This window comes from Bufo bufo, chromosome 7, assembly GCF_905171765.1.
Source record: "Bufo bufo chromosome 7, aBufBuf1.1, whole genome shotgun sequence".
In the NCBI taxonomy this organism is placed as follows: domain Eukaryota; kingdom Metazoa; phylum Chordata; class Amphibia; order Anura; family Bufonidae; genus Bufo; species Bufo bufo.
The window spans coordinates 10463622-10477732 of NC_053395.1; the positions used below are offsets into that span (position 1 = coordinate 10463622).

A 14111-nucleotide genomic window follows, 5' to 3' on the forward strand; every position below is an offset into this window, starting at 1 on the left:
AGTTACACGTGAATCCTGAGTTACTCCAGTCACCCCCCCTACCGAGCTGCATGCACTATTTTACTGCGACTTGTGTCTTCTACTCCAGTCACCCCCAGAGCTGCATGCACTATTCTACTGCGACTTGTGCCTTCTACTCCAGTTACCCCCAGAGCTGCATGCACTATTCTACTGCGACTTGTGCCTTCTACTCCAGTCACCCCCAGAGCTGCATGCACTATTCTACTGCTACTTGTGCCTTCTACTCCAGTCACCCCCAGAGCTGCCTCCATTATTCTTCTGCCACATCCCGTCTTGTACCTTGACTTCTTGATAGATTACGCATGTGAACAGAGATGGGGGAGACTGTGTATGGACTTGGGGCGCCGGTGCCGATTCTCCTAATGTTTGAGGGACGGAGGGGAAAGACCACAAGACACGGCCGAGGTAAAAGGCAGGACAGAATTTATTTAAGATGTCGGCTCAGACCAACAGTCCTTAAATAAAACCTGAAGACGCTAAATTCAAGTTTTCAGGGATTCTGGGTTTTTTTCACATTTAGGAAAATTAAAAGAAAAAAAAAAACCAATATACAATTTATAAATCATAGAAAAGAAACACTTACTGGAAGAGGTAGATTATTGAATGGGTTTCAAACCATAAGTACAGTGACATCATTCGCACTAACACACAACGTGATATACGTCTGTACACAAGTCATAAGTTAAAAAAAAAAAAATAATAAAATCAAGAAATCCGTGAAAACGGGAGAGAAAAACTGTCAAATACACGACCGAAGCCGCACTCTGCACGCACCAGGCCCCTGTAGTGCATTATACCCAGCCGCTGCAATACCAGCCAGCGGCCACAAGATGTCAGCAGAGGGCCGACTGTGGTCTGTGCAATCTGCAGCCATAGACATCGCATCAACCTCCGCACAATGCAGCCCCCCCCCCCACAGATCTGGCCGATCAGCACTGGAGGTCAGATACCATCTACACCAATGCCTGGGAATATTTCGGCAGGTTTCTCTCCAGTGTCTATTGCCCAGCAGCATAATATAGTTGCAGCCAATTTAAAAGAAAAAAAGAAAAATCCTTTTAGGAAGAGACCTGAAAGCTACAACAAGTGAAATGCATTAATCTGCAGCACAAGTTTTGACCACAAGATGTCGCTGTAGCTTTCCCCTACCCAAACAGGTAACCAAACCCCTCAGTGGGGAAGGGGGGGGGGGGGGGGGGGCAGCACCCTGACGCGATTGTCACTGCTAGCATGGCACATATCTCCCAGCATGCCATGCTCCAGCGCAGCTCCCCTCCCCCAACTATCTGCAGCCATACCGTGGGCAGTATACGTAGGAGTGAAGAGGGGCATCACCAATCTGAGGAATGCTCCAGTGATGCCTCCGCCATTGGTCTCGCCCACAATATGGCTGCCCCTTCTGTAAAGCGGGGAGGGGGGGGGGCCTCTTACTTTTACTGCTTTCCTCTCCTTTCTATCAGTAGAATAAATAAAACACTAGTTTTGCCGGGTGGAGCGGAGTCGGCGCCCGATGATGCAGGCGTCCCAACAGTCCAGGGGTCTCCCCAAAGGCAGTGACAGGGGAGGCGGACAAGGCAGAGGATTCTCCGTATAGAAAATATTTACAGCGTCCTTTATCCGTATAGAGGTCCCTCAGCCAATCACTGCCGCCCGCACCGTGGAACCGCACAGGATTCTGGGAAAAGTCCTCAGGGATTATAATGAACAGGGAACTAATAGATACGGGGAGCGAGCGGGAGAACGGAGGAGTCATGTCCAGCAGTGGAAGGGCAGGCGAGGCTTCATGCTGTGAAGGGCGAGATTCCCAGGACTCCGGCCACGAGCGCTTCATCTCTCCTCCTTCTTAGAAACCTTTGAGGAATGCCAGGCAGTGGATCTGAGGAGAGACAGAGGATCAGGAGGATACAGGTCTACAAGGCAGGGGATCAGGAGGATACAGGTCTACAAGGCAGGGGATCAGCAGGATACACGTCTACAGGGCAGGGGATCAGCAGGATACACGTCTACAGGGCAGGGGATCAGGAGGATACACGTCTACAGGGCAGGGGATCAGGAGGATACACGTCTACAGGGCAGGGGATCAGCAGGATACACGTCTACAAGGCAGGGGATCAGGAGGATACAGGTCTACAAGGCAGGGGAGGGCAGAGGATCAGGAGGATACACGTCTTCAAGGCAGGGGAGGGCAGGGGATCAGGAGGATACACGTCTTCAAGGCAGGGGAGGGCAGGGGATCAGGAGGATACACGTCTTCAAGGCAGGGGATCAGGAGGATACACGTCTTCAAGGCAGGGGATCAGGAGGATACACGTCTACAGGGCAGGGGATCAGGAGGATACACGTCTACAGGGCAGGGGATCAGGAGGATACACGTCTACAGGGCAGGGGATCAGGAGGATACACGTCTACAGGGCAGGGGATCAGGAGGATACACGTCTACAGGGCAGGGGATCAGGAGGATACACGTCTACAGGGCAGGGGATCAGGAGGATACACGTCTACAGGGCAGGGGATCAGGAGGATACACGTCTACAGGGCAGGGGATCAGGAGGATACACGTCTACAGGGCAGGGGATCAGGAGGATACACGTCTACAGGGCAGGGGATCAGGAGGATACACGTCTACAGGGCAGGGGATCAGGAGGATACACGTCTACAGGGCAGGGGATCAGGAGGATACACGTCTACAGGGCAGGGGATCAGGAGGATACACGTCTACAGGGCAGGGGATCAGGAGGATACACGTCTACAGGGCAGGGGATCAGGAGGATACACGTCTACAGGGCAGGGGATCAGGAGGATACACGTCTACAGGGCAGGGGATCAGGAGGATACACGTCTACAGGGCAGGGGATCAGGAGGATACACGTCTACAGGGCAGGGGATCAGGAGGATACACGTCTACAGGGCAGGGGATCAGGAGGATACACGTCTACAGGGCAGGGGATCAGGAGGATACACGTCTACAGGGCAGGGGATCAGGAGGATACACGTCTACAGGGCAGGGGATCAGGAGGATACACGTCTACAGGGCAGGGGATCAGGAGGATACACGTCTACAAGGCAGGGGAAGGGCAGAGGATCAGGAGGATACACGTCTACAAGGCAGGGGAAGGGCAGAGGATCAGGAGGATACACGTCTACAGGGCAGAGGATCAGGAGGATACACGTCTACAGGGCAGAGGATCAGGAGGATACACGTCTACAGGGCAGAGGATCAGGAGGATACACGTCTACAGGGCAGAGGAGGGCAGAGTATCAGGAGGATACAGGTCTACAAGGCAGGGGAAGTGCAGAGGATCAGGAGGATACACGTCTACAAGGCAGGGGAAGTGCAGAGGATCAGGAGGATACACGTCTACAAGGCAGGGGAAGTGCAGAGGATCAGGAGGATACACGTCTACAAGGCAGGGGAAGTGCAGAGGATCAGGAGGATACACGTCTACAAGGCAGGGGAAGTGCAGAGGATCAGGAGGATACACGTCTACAAGGCAGGGGAAGGGCAGAGGATCAGGAGGATACACGTCTACAAGGCAGGGGAAGGGCAGAGGATCAGGAGGATACACGTCTACAGGGCAGAGGATCAGGAGGATACACGTCTACAGGGCAGAGGATCAGGAGGATACACGTCTACAGGGCAGAGGATCAGGAGGATACACGTCTACAGGGCAGAGGATCAGGAGGATACACGTCTACAGGGCAGAGGAGGGCAGAGTATCAGGAGGATACAGGTCTACAAGGCAGGGGAGGCAGAGGATCAGGAGGATACACGTCTACAAGGCAGGGGAGGCAGAGGATCAGGAGGATACACGTCTACAAGGCAGGGGATCAGGAGGATACAGGTCTACAAGGCAGGGGAGGCAGAGGATCAGGAGGATACACGTCTACAAGGCAGGGGAGGGCAGAGGATCAGGAGGATACACGTCTACAAGGCAGGGGAGGCAGGGGAGGCAGAGGATCAGGAGGATACACGTCTACAAGGCAAGGGATCAGGAGAATACACGTCTACAAGGCAGGGGAGGATCAGGAGGATACAGGTCGGCAGGGGAGGGCAGAGGATCAGGAGGATACACGTCTACAAGGCAGGGGAGGCAGAGGATCAGGAGGATACACGTCAAGGGATCAGGAGAATACACGTCTACAAGGCAGGGGAGACAGAGGATCAGGTAAAGACATGCAGGAGGGATGCAGAGAACCAGGAGGAGACACATCTACAAGCAGAGGATTAGGCGGCAGATATGTCTACAAGGTAGGGGAGGCAGAGAATTGGGGGAGTGAGAGCTACAAGGCAGGAGGCAGAGACAAGTCTATACGGCAGGGGACAGAAGATCGGGCAGAGACAAGTCTACAAGGCAGGGGAGGCACAGGGTCAGGAAGGAGACATGTCTACAAGCAGAGGATCAGACAAATCTACAAGGCTCTCCAAGGATCAGACATTCGTCACCCCCATTTTGAAGAGTTCTGGGGTGCAGGCTACACTCGGTAGGCCATGAAGGTCACCTACCTGATGAAGGTCTTGAAGGCGGCGGAGTGCGGGTTTATACACAGCGGAGGGCGCTTGCCCTGTTGTTGGTCTGTGATGAAGCGGTGAACGAGCTCTGCACCAAGACAAAAACGTCAGCCACTGGATGAGCAAGGACCCCCAACCTCTCACCTCCCCCCGCATCACTGACCTTTAACCTGCCAGACAGACGTGAGGCTCTTCTCATACGAGTCATCAAACCGGTCGCCGGCCGTGGGTTCAAAATCCGCAGTGTAGACGCGTCCCGAGGACACGGAATAGCAGCAGTGACACATACACGTGTGGTAGCGGAGGCGCCCCTCCTCCAGGTAAGGGTGGGCCAAGGCGTCCTTGGCAGAGATCCTCTTCGCCTGAGGACACAGGAGCCGTTATAAGACCGGAGCCCCCCCAACAGATGTCTACGAGCCCTTCCCCCCCCGCTCAGAAGACCACTGACCCAAAGCAACAACCAGCGACTCACCGGATCAAAGAGCAGCATCCGGCAAAGGAGGTGAACGGCCTCGTGGGTGGCTTCACCAGACAGCATGTACAAGACCGAGAGGGACGGCTGCGGAGAAGGGGTCAGGGTGTGAGAACGCTTCCACTCACTGACTGCAAGCAGAGACATTGAAAACGAGGCATTACCGGCTTATGGGGGCCGCGCAGTATGTGGGCTCTCGCTCCCTCGCAGGCGGAGCGCATGGCGGTGAGAGGAGGAGTCCCCAGGAGGTCCGTGATCAGGTCCAACTGCAAGAAAATAGAAGAGACTTATGCATGACCCATGGAGGGGGCCCCAAGACACCTGGGCCCCTGTTAACGAAAGATGGCCGACTGCAGCAACACATGAAGGTTACTACTTCTGGACTACAACTCCCATAATGCAGCACGCACGAGGGCGGGGGGAATGTGAGGTCCCGCAGGACAGCCATTCTCCAGCCACTTGACCTGACTGGTTCTGAGCAAGCTGCCAGAGAATCCCGTACAGAAAACCAGATGAACAGAACTGCACGCAGCTCTGGATGTGACTGGAGTACAATGCAAACGTGTGTGGCACTGTGTGCAAGAACCATCAGGGTGCACCGGGCGGGGGTTACACTCACCTGCTGGATGGGACTCTGCGCCTGGAACAGGATTCGCCTCCCGAGAAGCTCGGCGAAGATGCAGCCGACAGACCAGATGTCAATGGCGTTGTGGTAATGGCGGCTCCCCATGAGGATCTCGGGGGCCCGGTAATACTGGGTCACCACCTCCTGCGTCATGTGCTGGGACTCGTCCAACTCCTCCACCCGCGCCAAACCAAAGTCACAGATCTGAGAGGAGGAAAGAGACGGCGCTGTAATGTCTGCTCCATGGGACGGGCCCCAGAGCTGCAGCCATTCACTCCAGTCACATCCAGAGCTGCGGCAATCGCCTGCGACCTGTTGAGACCCCTTACGCTGCACTGCCGGATCCCGCACCTCCTGCCTGCTTCAGCCCTGCAGGATAGGTACAGTTTACCCCAGACCCAACTTATTGGGAACGCAGCTCCGGAGGTGACTGGAGTATAACACAAATCAGTACAAGGAGTGCGGAAAGACAAGGAGCAGAAAGTCATGAGGAAAGGAGAAGCAGACGTGAGCGCGGCAGAGCGGGGGCGGCACGCGGCGGAGACCTTCAGCACGCAGTTACTGTTCACCAGCAGGTTCCCCGGTTTGATGTCTCGGTGCAGGATCCCGGCCGAGTGGAGATACTTCAGCCCTGCAAGTAACACAAGGGTTAATACCGGGCGGACCCCACGACCTCCGGCGAGTCAGGGGCCACACGTCTCACCTCGTAGTATCTGGTACAGGAAGACCTTGATGTGGTCGGCGCTGAGCGGCTGCGGGGACACGATGACTTTGTGAAGGTCGGTCTGCATGAGTTCTGTGATCACGTATCTGATGGTGGTTGTAGTCAAGGTCATAGAGTAGTGACATCACTGCTGCCCTCGTTACCCCCCCGGGGGCAATAAGAGGGGGGATATTTCTCTGGCCTCATTCTCCTGCGTCTACCGCTGTCCGCCATATTCGTTCTCATGGGCAGCGGTCACCTGGTCACACAGGCTCCTCCCCCTCCCTGCGCAGGCGCTTCTATAGTCTATGAGGAATGCCAGGAAAAAGTTTACCGACGCCTCCTCCCACTATGGCCTCATAGTGAAGTGAGTGACCCGCCGGACGGACATGGCGGCGCGGCCGATACCCCAGAGTGTCCGATTGTCCACGTCACGCGGACAGGGCGTAGTTTCTACAACTGAAGCTTCATCACAGTATAAAAGGTCTCTCATTAATGTTGTGTCTCAATTTTTAACATCTCTGCTTGCTGTCATGAAATTGAACACTCGGGGGGAGATTTCTCAAACTGCTGGAAAGTAGAAGTGGCTTAGTCGCCCATAGCAACCAATCAGATTCCACCTTTCATTTTCCACAGAAGCTGTGAGAAATGTAACATGGAATCTGATTGGTTCTTATGGGGACGGAGCCCGTTCTCCTTTCCACCAGTCTGACGTCTCCCCCGATGTTCGAGCCCCCCCCCCCCCCCCCCCCGTACACGTCTGACGCCGGCCATGGCTTCTGCTGCCCATAGGCTCCCATGTTAATAAAGTCGTACCCTGGTCCGTAGCTCTGTATAGAAAAGGGCCGTCCACTGCGCTCCTGTAGGTACGGGGGCCACTGTCACGTCTGACTGAGATACCTCCAGAGGACGAAAACCAATCCGGACCTAGTCTCACGGCTGAGGGTTTGTTACAATGTATTCTCTGATGTAAACCCATCAACAAACCTTATCCCGTCCTGATAGTTTGTTACAATGTAGCAGTCTAGAGTTGTGCTTGTTTGCACTGGATACAATGTAACAAACCCCGAGGGGCAGAGAAGAGTAACCCCCATCTGGATCTTCCATCCCCTCCCCCGCACGAATCAGGATACATCTCCTCGAAGCAGTCGATCTGTGGGGGCTGCAGGATATCGAGGGCAGACAGAACCTGCGACATAAAACGGCAGATTACAATGACCAGTCAAACCGGCGACTACAACCCCCACCCTCCTCATAATGACACAGGAAGGTGCCCGCCACCAATGTCCAGCCAACAGATGGCAATACAGTGACAGCATCAGCGGGCAGAAGGGGATCTCACAGTCCCCTCTGGGTCATGACCTCTGTAGGGCCCCCCCTGGCCCCCCGCCTGCCCCGGATCTCGCCCTTACGTTGTCATGCTTGAAGAAGCAGAGCATTTTCAGCTCCCTGAAGACTCGCTTGCAGGACACCAGGTTCTGGAAGACATTGGGCATCTTCTTAAGGGCCACACGTTTGCCATCTCGGGGGTCAGTCACCGACCTGCAAACATGAAGGGATTCAAAAACAGCAATGGAGGAGCAGGCGCTGCGCAACCTACCCGCAGGGCCCAGCGCAACCTACCCGCAGGGCCCTGCGCTCCTACACACAGGGCTCTGGGCCCCAACATACAGGGCTCTGCGCCCCTACACACAGGGCTCTGCGCCCCAACATACCAGGCTCTGCACCCCTATATACCAGGCTCTGCACCCCTACACACAGGGCTCTGCGCCCCTATATACCAGGCTCTGCGCCCCTACACACCAGGCTCTGCACCCCTATATACCAGGCTCTGCACCCCTACACACAGGGCTCTGCGCCCCTATATACCAGGCTCTGCACCCCTACACACAGGGCTCTGCGCCCCTACACACAGGGCTCTGCGCCCCTATATACCAGGCTCTGCACCCCTACACACAGGGCTCTGCACCCCTATATACCAGGCTCTGCACCCCTACACAGGGCTCTGCACCCCTATATACCAGGCTCTGCACCCCTATATACCAGGCTCTGCACCCCTATATACCAGGCTCTGCACCCCTACACAGGGCTCTGCACCCCTATATACCAGGCTCTGCGCCCCTACACACCAGGCTCTGCGCCCCTATATACCAGGCTCTGCGCCCCTATATACCAGGCTCTGCGCCCCTACACACCAGGCTCTGCGCCCCTACACACCAGGCTCTGCGCCCCTACACACCAGGCTCTGCACCCCTATATACCAGGCTCTGCACCTCTATATACCAGGCTCTGCACCCCTACACAGGGCTCTGCACCCCTATATACCAGGCTCTGCGCCCCTACACACCAGGCTCTGCGCCCCTATATACCAGGCTCTGCGCCCCTATATACCAGGCTCTGCGCCCCTACACACCAGGCTCTGCGCCCCTACACACCAGGCTCTGCACCCCTATATACCAGGCTCTGCACCTCTATATACCAGGCTCTGCACCCCTACACAGGGCTCTGCACCCCTATATACCAGGCTCTGCGCCCCTACACACCAGGCTCTGCGCCCCTACACACCAGGCTCTGCGCCCCTACACACCAGGCTCTGCGCCCCTACACACCAGGCTCTGCGCCCCTACACACCAGGCTCTGCGCCCCTACACACCAGGCTCTGCGCCCCTACACACCAGGCTCTGCGCCCCTACACACCAGGCTCTGCGCCCCTACACACCAGGCTCTGCGCCCCTACACACCAGGCTCTGCGCCCCTACACACCAGGCTCTGCGCCCCTACACACCAGGCTCTGCGCCCCTACACACCAGGCTCTGCGCCCCTACACACCAGGCTCTGCGCCCCTACACACCAGGCTCTGCGCCCCTACACACCAGGCTCTGCGCCCCTATATACCAGGCTCTGCACCCCTACACACAGGGCTCTGCGCCTCTATATACCAGGCTCTGCGCCCCTACACACAGGGCTCTGCGCCCCTATATGCCAGGCTCTGCACCCCTACACACAGGGCTCTGCGCCCCTATATGCCAGGCTCTGCACCCCTACACACAGGGCTCTGCGCCTCTATATACCAGGCTCTGCGCCCCTACACACAGGGCTCTGCGCCCCTATATGCCAGGCTCTGCACCCCTACACACAGGGCTCTGCGCCTCTATATACCAGGCTCTGCGCCCCTACACACAGGGCTCTGCGCCCCTACACACCGGGCTCTGCACCCTGCACTTCCGGCCTCCCCTCCCCCACTCACCAGACGACCCCAAACGCTCCGTATCCGATAGGCCGGTCGGGCTCGGGCTCCCCGGTGCAGTGTGGGGCCCCCGGGTGCTGGGGCCCGGGGGGCCCTGCTCCTCCCCCGCTGGCGGCTCCGTTATGACAGTAGAACTTGTGCCCCAGGGGCGGCGGGATGATCCCCCCGAAGACCCCGGAGCACAGCTGTCCCGGCACCGGGCGCCCCGGGAACGACATGACGGCGGCCTCTAGTGCGGCATCTCCCCCCCCCGGACACACGGCGGCGCTGATCGGGGAGGGGTCCCTGCTCCTGCTGCTCCGGAGACCCCGTGCTGCATCAGCTGGAACAATGCGGCCTCCCGGCGTGCACCGCGGCTTAAAGGGAACGTCACCTCCCCTCACTGCGGCCGGGGAGGGACACCGAGCGCATACAATGTATCCATACACTGCCCCCCCCGTATACAATGTATCCATACACTGCCCCCCCTGTATACAATGTATCATACACTGCCCCCTGTATACAATGTATCCATACACTGCCCCCCCCGTATACAATGTATCCATACACTGCCCCACCTGTATACAATGTATCATACACTGCCCCCCTGTATACAATGTATCCATACACTGCCCCCCCCCGTATACAATGTATCCATACACTGCCCCCCTGTATACAATGTATCCATACACTGCCCCCTGTATACAATGTATCATACACTGGACCCCTGTATACAATGTATCCATACACTGCCCCCTGTATACAATGTATCATACACTGCCCCCCATACAATGTATCCATACACTGCCCCCCCGTATACAATGTATCCATACACTGCCCCCCCCCCATACAATGTATCCATACACTGCCCCCTGTATACAATGTATCCATACACTGCCCCCCCTATACAATGTATCCATACACTGCCCCCCTGTATACAATGTATCCATACACTGCCCCCTGTATACAATGTATCCATACACTGCCCCCCGTATACAATGTATCCATACACTGCCCCCTGTATACAATGTATCCATACACTGCCCCCCGTATACAATGTATCCATACACTGCCCCCTGTATACAATGTATCCATACACTGCCCCCCCCTATACAATGTATCCATACACTGCCCCCCTATACAATGTATCCATACACTGCCCCCCCCATACAATGTATCATACACTGCCCCCTGTATACAATGTATCCATACACTGCCCCCTGTATACAATGTATCCATACACTGCCCCCCCATACAATGTATCATACACTGCCCCCCCGTATACAATGTATCCATACACTGCCCCCTGTATACAATGTATCCATACACTGCCCCCCCTGTATACAATGTATCCATACACTGCCCCCCTATATACAATGTATCATACACCCCCCCCCCCCGTATACAATGTATCCATACACTGCCCCCCTGTATACAATGTATCCATACACTGCCCCCTGTATACAATGTATCCATACACTGCCCCCCGTATACAATGTATCCATACACTGCCCCCCGTATACAATGTATCATACACTGCCCCCCGTATACAATGTATCCATACACTGCCCCCTGTATACAATGTATCCATACACTGCCCCCTGTATACAATGTATCCATACACTGCCCCCGTATACAATGTATCCATACACTGCCCCCTGTATACAATGTATCCATACACTGCCCCCCCTATACAATGTATCCATACACTGCCCCCCTATACAATGTATCCATACACTGCCCCCCCCATACAATGTATCCATACACTGCCCCCCCATACAATGTATCATACACTGCCCCCCCATACAATGTATCCATACACTGCCCCCCTGTATACAATGTATCATACACTGCCCCCCCATACAATGTATTCATACACTGCACCCTGTATACAATGTATCATACACTGCCCCCCCATACAATGTATCCATACACTGCCCCCCCTGTATACAATGTATCCATACACTGCCCCCCCTGTATACAATGTATCCATACACTGCCCCCCCTATACAATGTATCCATACACTGCCCCCCCTGTATACAATGTATCCATACACTGCCCCCCCCCCCCTGTATACAATGTATCCATACACTGCCCCCCCATACAATGTATCATACACCCCCCCCCCCCCATACAATGTATCCATACACTGCCCCCCCCCATACAATGTATCATACACTGCCCCCCCCATACAATGTATCATACACTCCCCCCTGTATACAATGTATCATACACTGCCCCCCCTATACAATGTATCCATACACCCCCCCCCCCCCTATACAATGTATCCATACACTGCCCCCCCTGTATACAATGTATCCATACACTCCCCCCCCCCCCATACAATGTATCATACACCCCCCCCCCCCCATACAATGTATCATACACTCCCCCCTGTATACAATGTATCATACACTGCCCCCCTGTATACAATGTATCATACACTGCCCCCTGTATACAATGTATCATACACTGCCCCCTGTATACAATGTATCCATACACTGCCCCCAGTATACAATGTATCATACACTGCCCCCCTGTATACAATGTATCATACACTACCCCCCCATACAATGTATCATACACTGCCCCCCCTGTATACAATGTATCATACACTACCCCCCCATACAATGTATCCATACACTGCCCCCTGTATACAATGTATCCATACACTGCCCCCAGTATACAATGTATCATACACTGCCCCCCCTATACAATGTATCCATACACTGCCCCCAGTATACAATGTATCCATACACTGCCCCCAGTATACAATGTATCATACACTGCCCCCCTGTATACAATGTATCATACACTACCCCCCCATACAATGTATCCATACACTGCCCCCCCTGTATACAATGTATCATACACTGCCCCCTGTATACAATGTATCCATATACTGCCCCCTGTATACAATGTATCATACACTGCCCCCTGTATACAATGTATCCATACACTGCCCCCTGTATACAATGTATCCATACACTGCCCCCGTATACAATGTATCCATACACTGCCCCCCGTATACAATGTATCCATACACTGCCCCCTGTATACAATGTATCCATACACTGCCCCCTGTATACAATGTATCCATACACTGCCCCTGTATACAATGTATCCATACACTGCCCCCTGTATACAATGTATCCATACACTGCCCCCTGTATACAATGTATCCATACACTGCCCCTGTATACAATGTATCATACACTGCCCCCTGTATACAATGTATCCATACACTGCCCCCCCCCCTGTATACAATGTATCATACACTGCCCCCTGTATACAATGTATCATACACTGCCTCATGTATACAATGTATCATACACTGCCCCCGTATACAATGTATCATACACTGCCCCCGTATACAATGTATCCATACACTGCCCCCTGTATACAATGTATCATACACTGCCTCATGTATACAATGTATCATACACTGCCCCCTGTATACAATGTATCATACACTGCCTCATGTATACAATGTATCATTCACTGCCCCCTGTATACAATGTATCCATACACTGCCCCTGTATACAATGTATCCATACACTGCCCCCTGTATACAATGTATCATACACTGCCTCATGTATACAATGTATCATACACTGCCCCCTGTATACAATGTATCATACACTGCCTCATGTATACAATGTATCATACACTGCCCCCGTATACAATGTATCATACACTGCCCCCGTATACAATGTATCATACACTGCCCCCTGTATACAATGTATCATACACTGCCCCCCGTATACAATGTATCCATATACTGCCCCCTGTATACAATGTATCCATACACTGCCCCCGTATACAATGTATCATACACTGCCTCATGTATATAATGTACATACACTGCCCCCCGTATACAATGTATCCATACACTGCCCCCCCTGTATACAATGTATCATACACTGCCCCCTGTATACAATGTATCCATATACTGCCCCCTGTATACAATGTATCATACACTGCCCCCTGTATACAATGTATCCATACACTGCCCCCTGTATACAATGTATCCATACACTGCCCCCGTATACAATGTATCCATACACTGCCCCCCGTATACAATGTATCCATACACTGCCCCCTGTATACAATGTATCCATACACTGCCCCCTGTATACAATGTATCCATACACTGCCCCTGTATACAATGTATCCATACACTGCCCCCTGTATACAATGTATCCATACACTGCCCCCTGTATACAATGTATCCATACACTGCCCCTGTATACAATGTATCATACACTGCCCCCTGTATACAATGTATCCATACACTGCCCCCCCCCTGTATACAATGTATCATACACTGCCCCCTGTATACAATGTATCATACACTGCCTCATGTATACAATGTATCATACACTGCCCCCGTATACAATGTATCATACACTGCCCCCGTATACAATGTATCCATACACTGCCCCCTGTATACAATGTATCATACACTGCCTCATGTATACAATGTATCATACACTGCCCCCTGTATACAATGTATCATACACTGCCTCATGTATACAATGTATCATTCACTG

The 14111-nt window shown here is 53.7% G+C and overlaps 2 protein-coding genes across 3 annotated transcripts in view; one reads left to right on the forward strand and one right to left on the reverse strand.

The window, feature by feature from the left end:
* Window positions 1-14111, forward strand: part of LOC121009019 (zymogen granule membrane protein 16-like) — an 81312-nt gene that overhangs the window by 23650 nt on the left and 43551 nt on the right. The window lies entirely within an intron of this gene.
* On the reverse strand, window positions 526-9922 carry LOC121009017 (serine/threonine-protein kinase NLK2). Its single transcript, XM_040441895.1, has 11 exons — window positions 9579-9922; window positions 7744-7873; window positions 7465-7520; window positions 6332-6438; window positions 6174-6259; window positions 5623-5832; window positions 5168-5269; window positions 5004-5090; window positions 4695-4893; window positions 4526-4619; window positions 526-1897 (listed from the first exon to the last, which is right to left on the reverse strand). Exons 1-11 carry the CDS (start codon window positions 9794-9796, stop codon window positions 1849-1851), a joined length of 1338 nt encoding a protein of 445 aa, XP_040297829.1. The 5' UTR covers window positions 9797-9922; the 3' UTR covers window positions 526-1848.

Coding starts and splice junctions, on each gene's coding strand:
- LOC121009017 (XM_040441895.1), bottom strand. CDS start 9,796: ATGTCGTTCCCGGGGCGCCCGGTGCCGGGACAGCTGTGCTCCGGGGTC. Junction 5,833..6,173: donor ACAGTAACTGCGTGCTGAAG/GTCTCCGCCGCG, acceptor TCCTCCTCTCAG/ATCTGTGACTTTGGTTTGGC. Junction 5,091..5,167: donor TGCGCGGCCCCCATAAGCCG/GTAATGCCTCGT, acceptor CCTTCTCCGCAG/CCGTCCCTCTCGGTCTTGTA.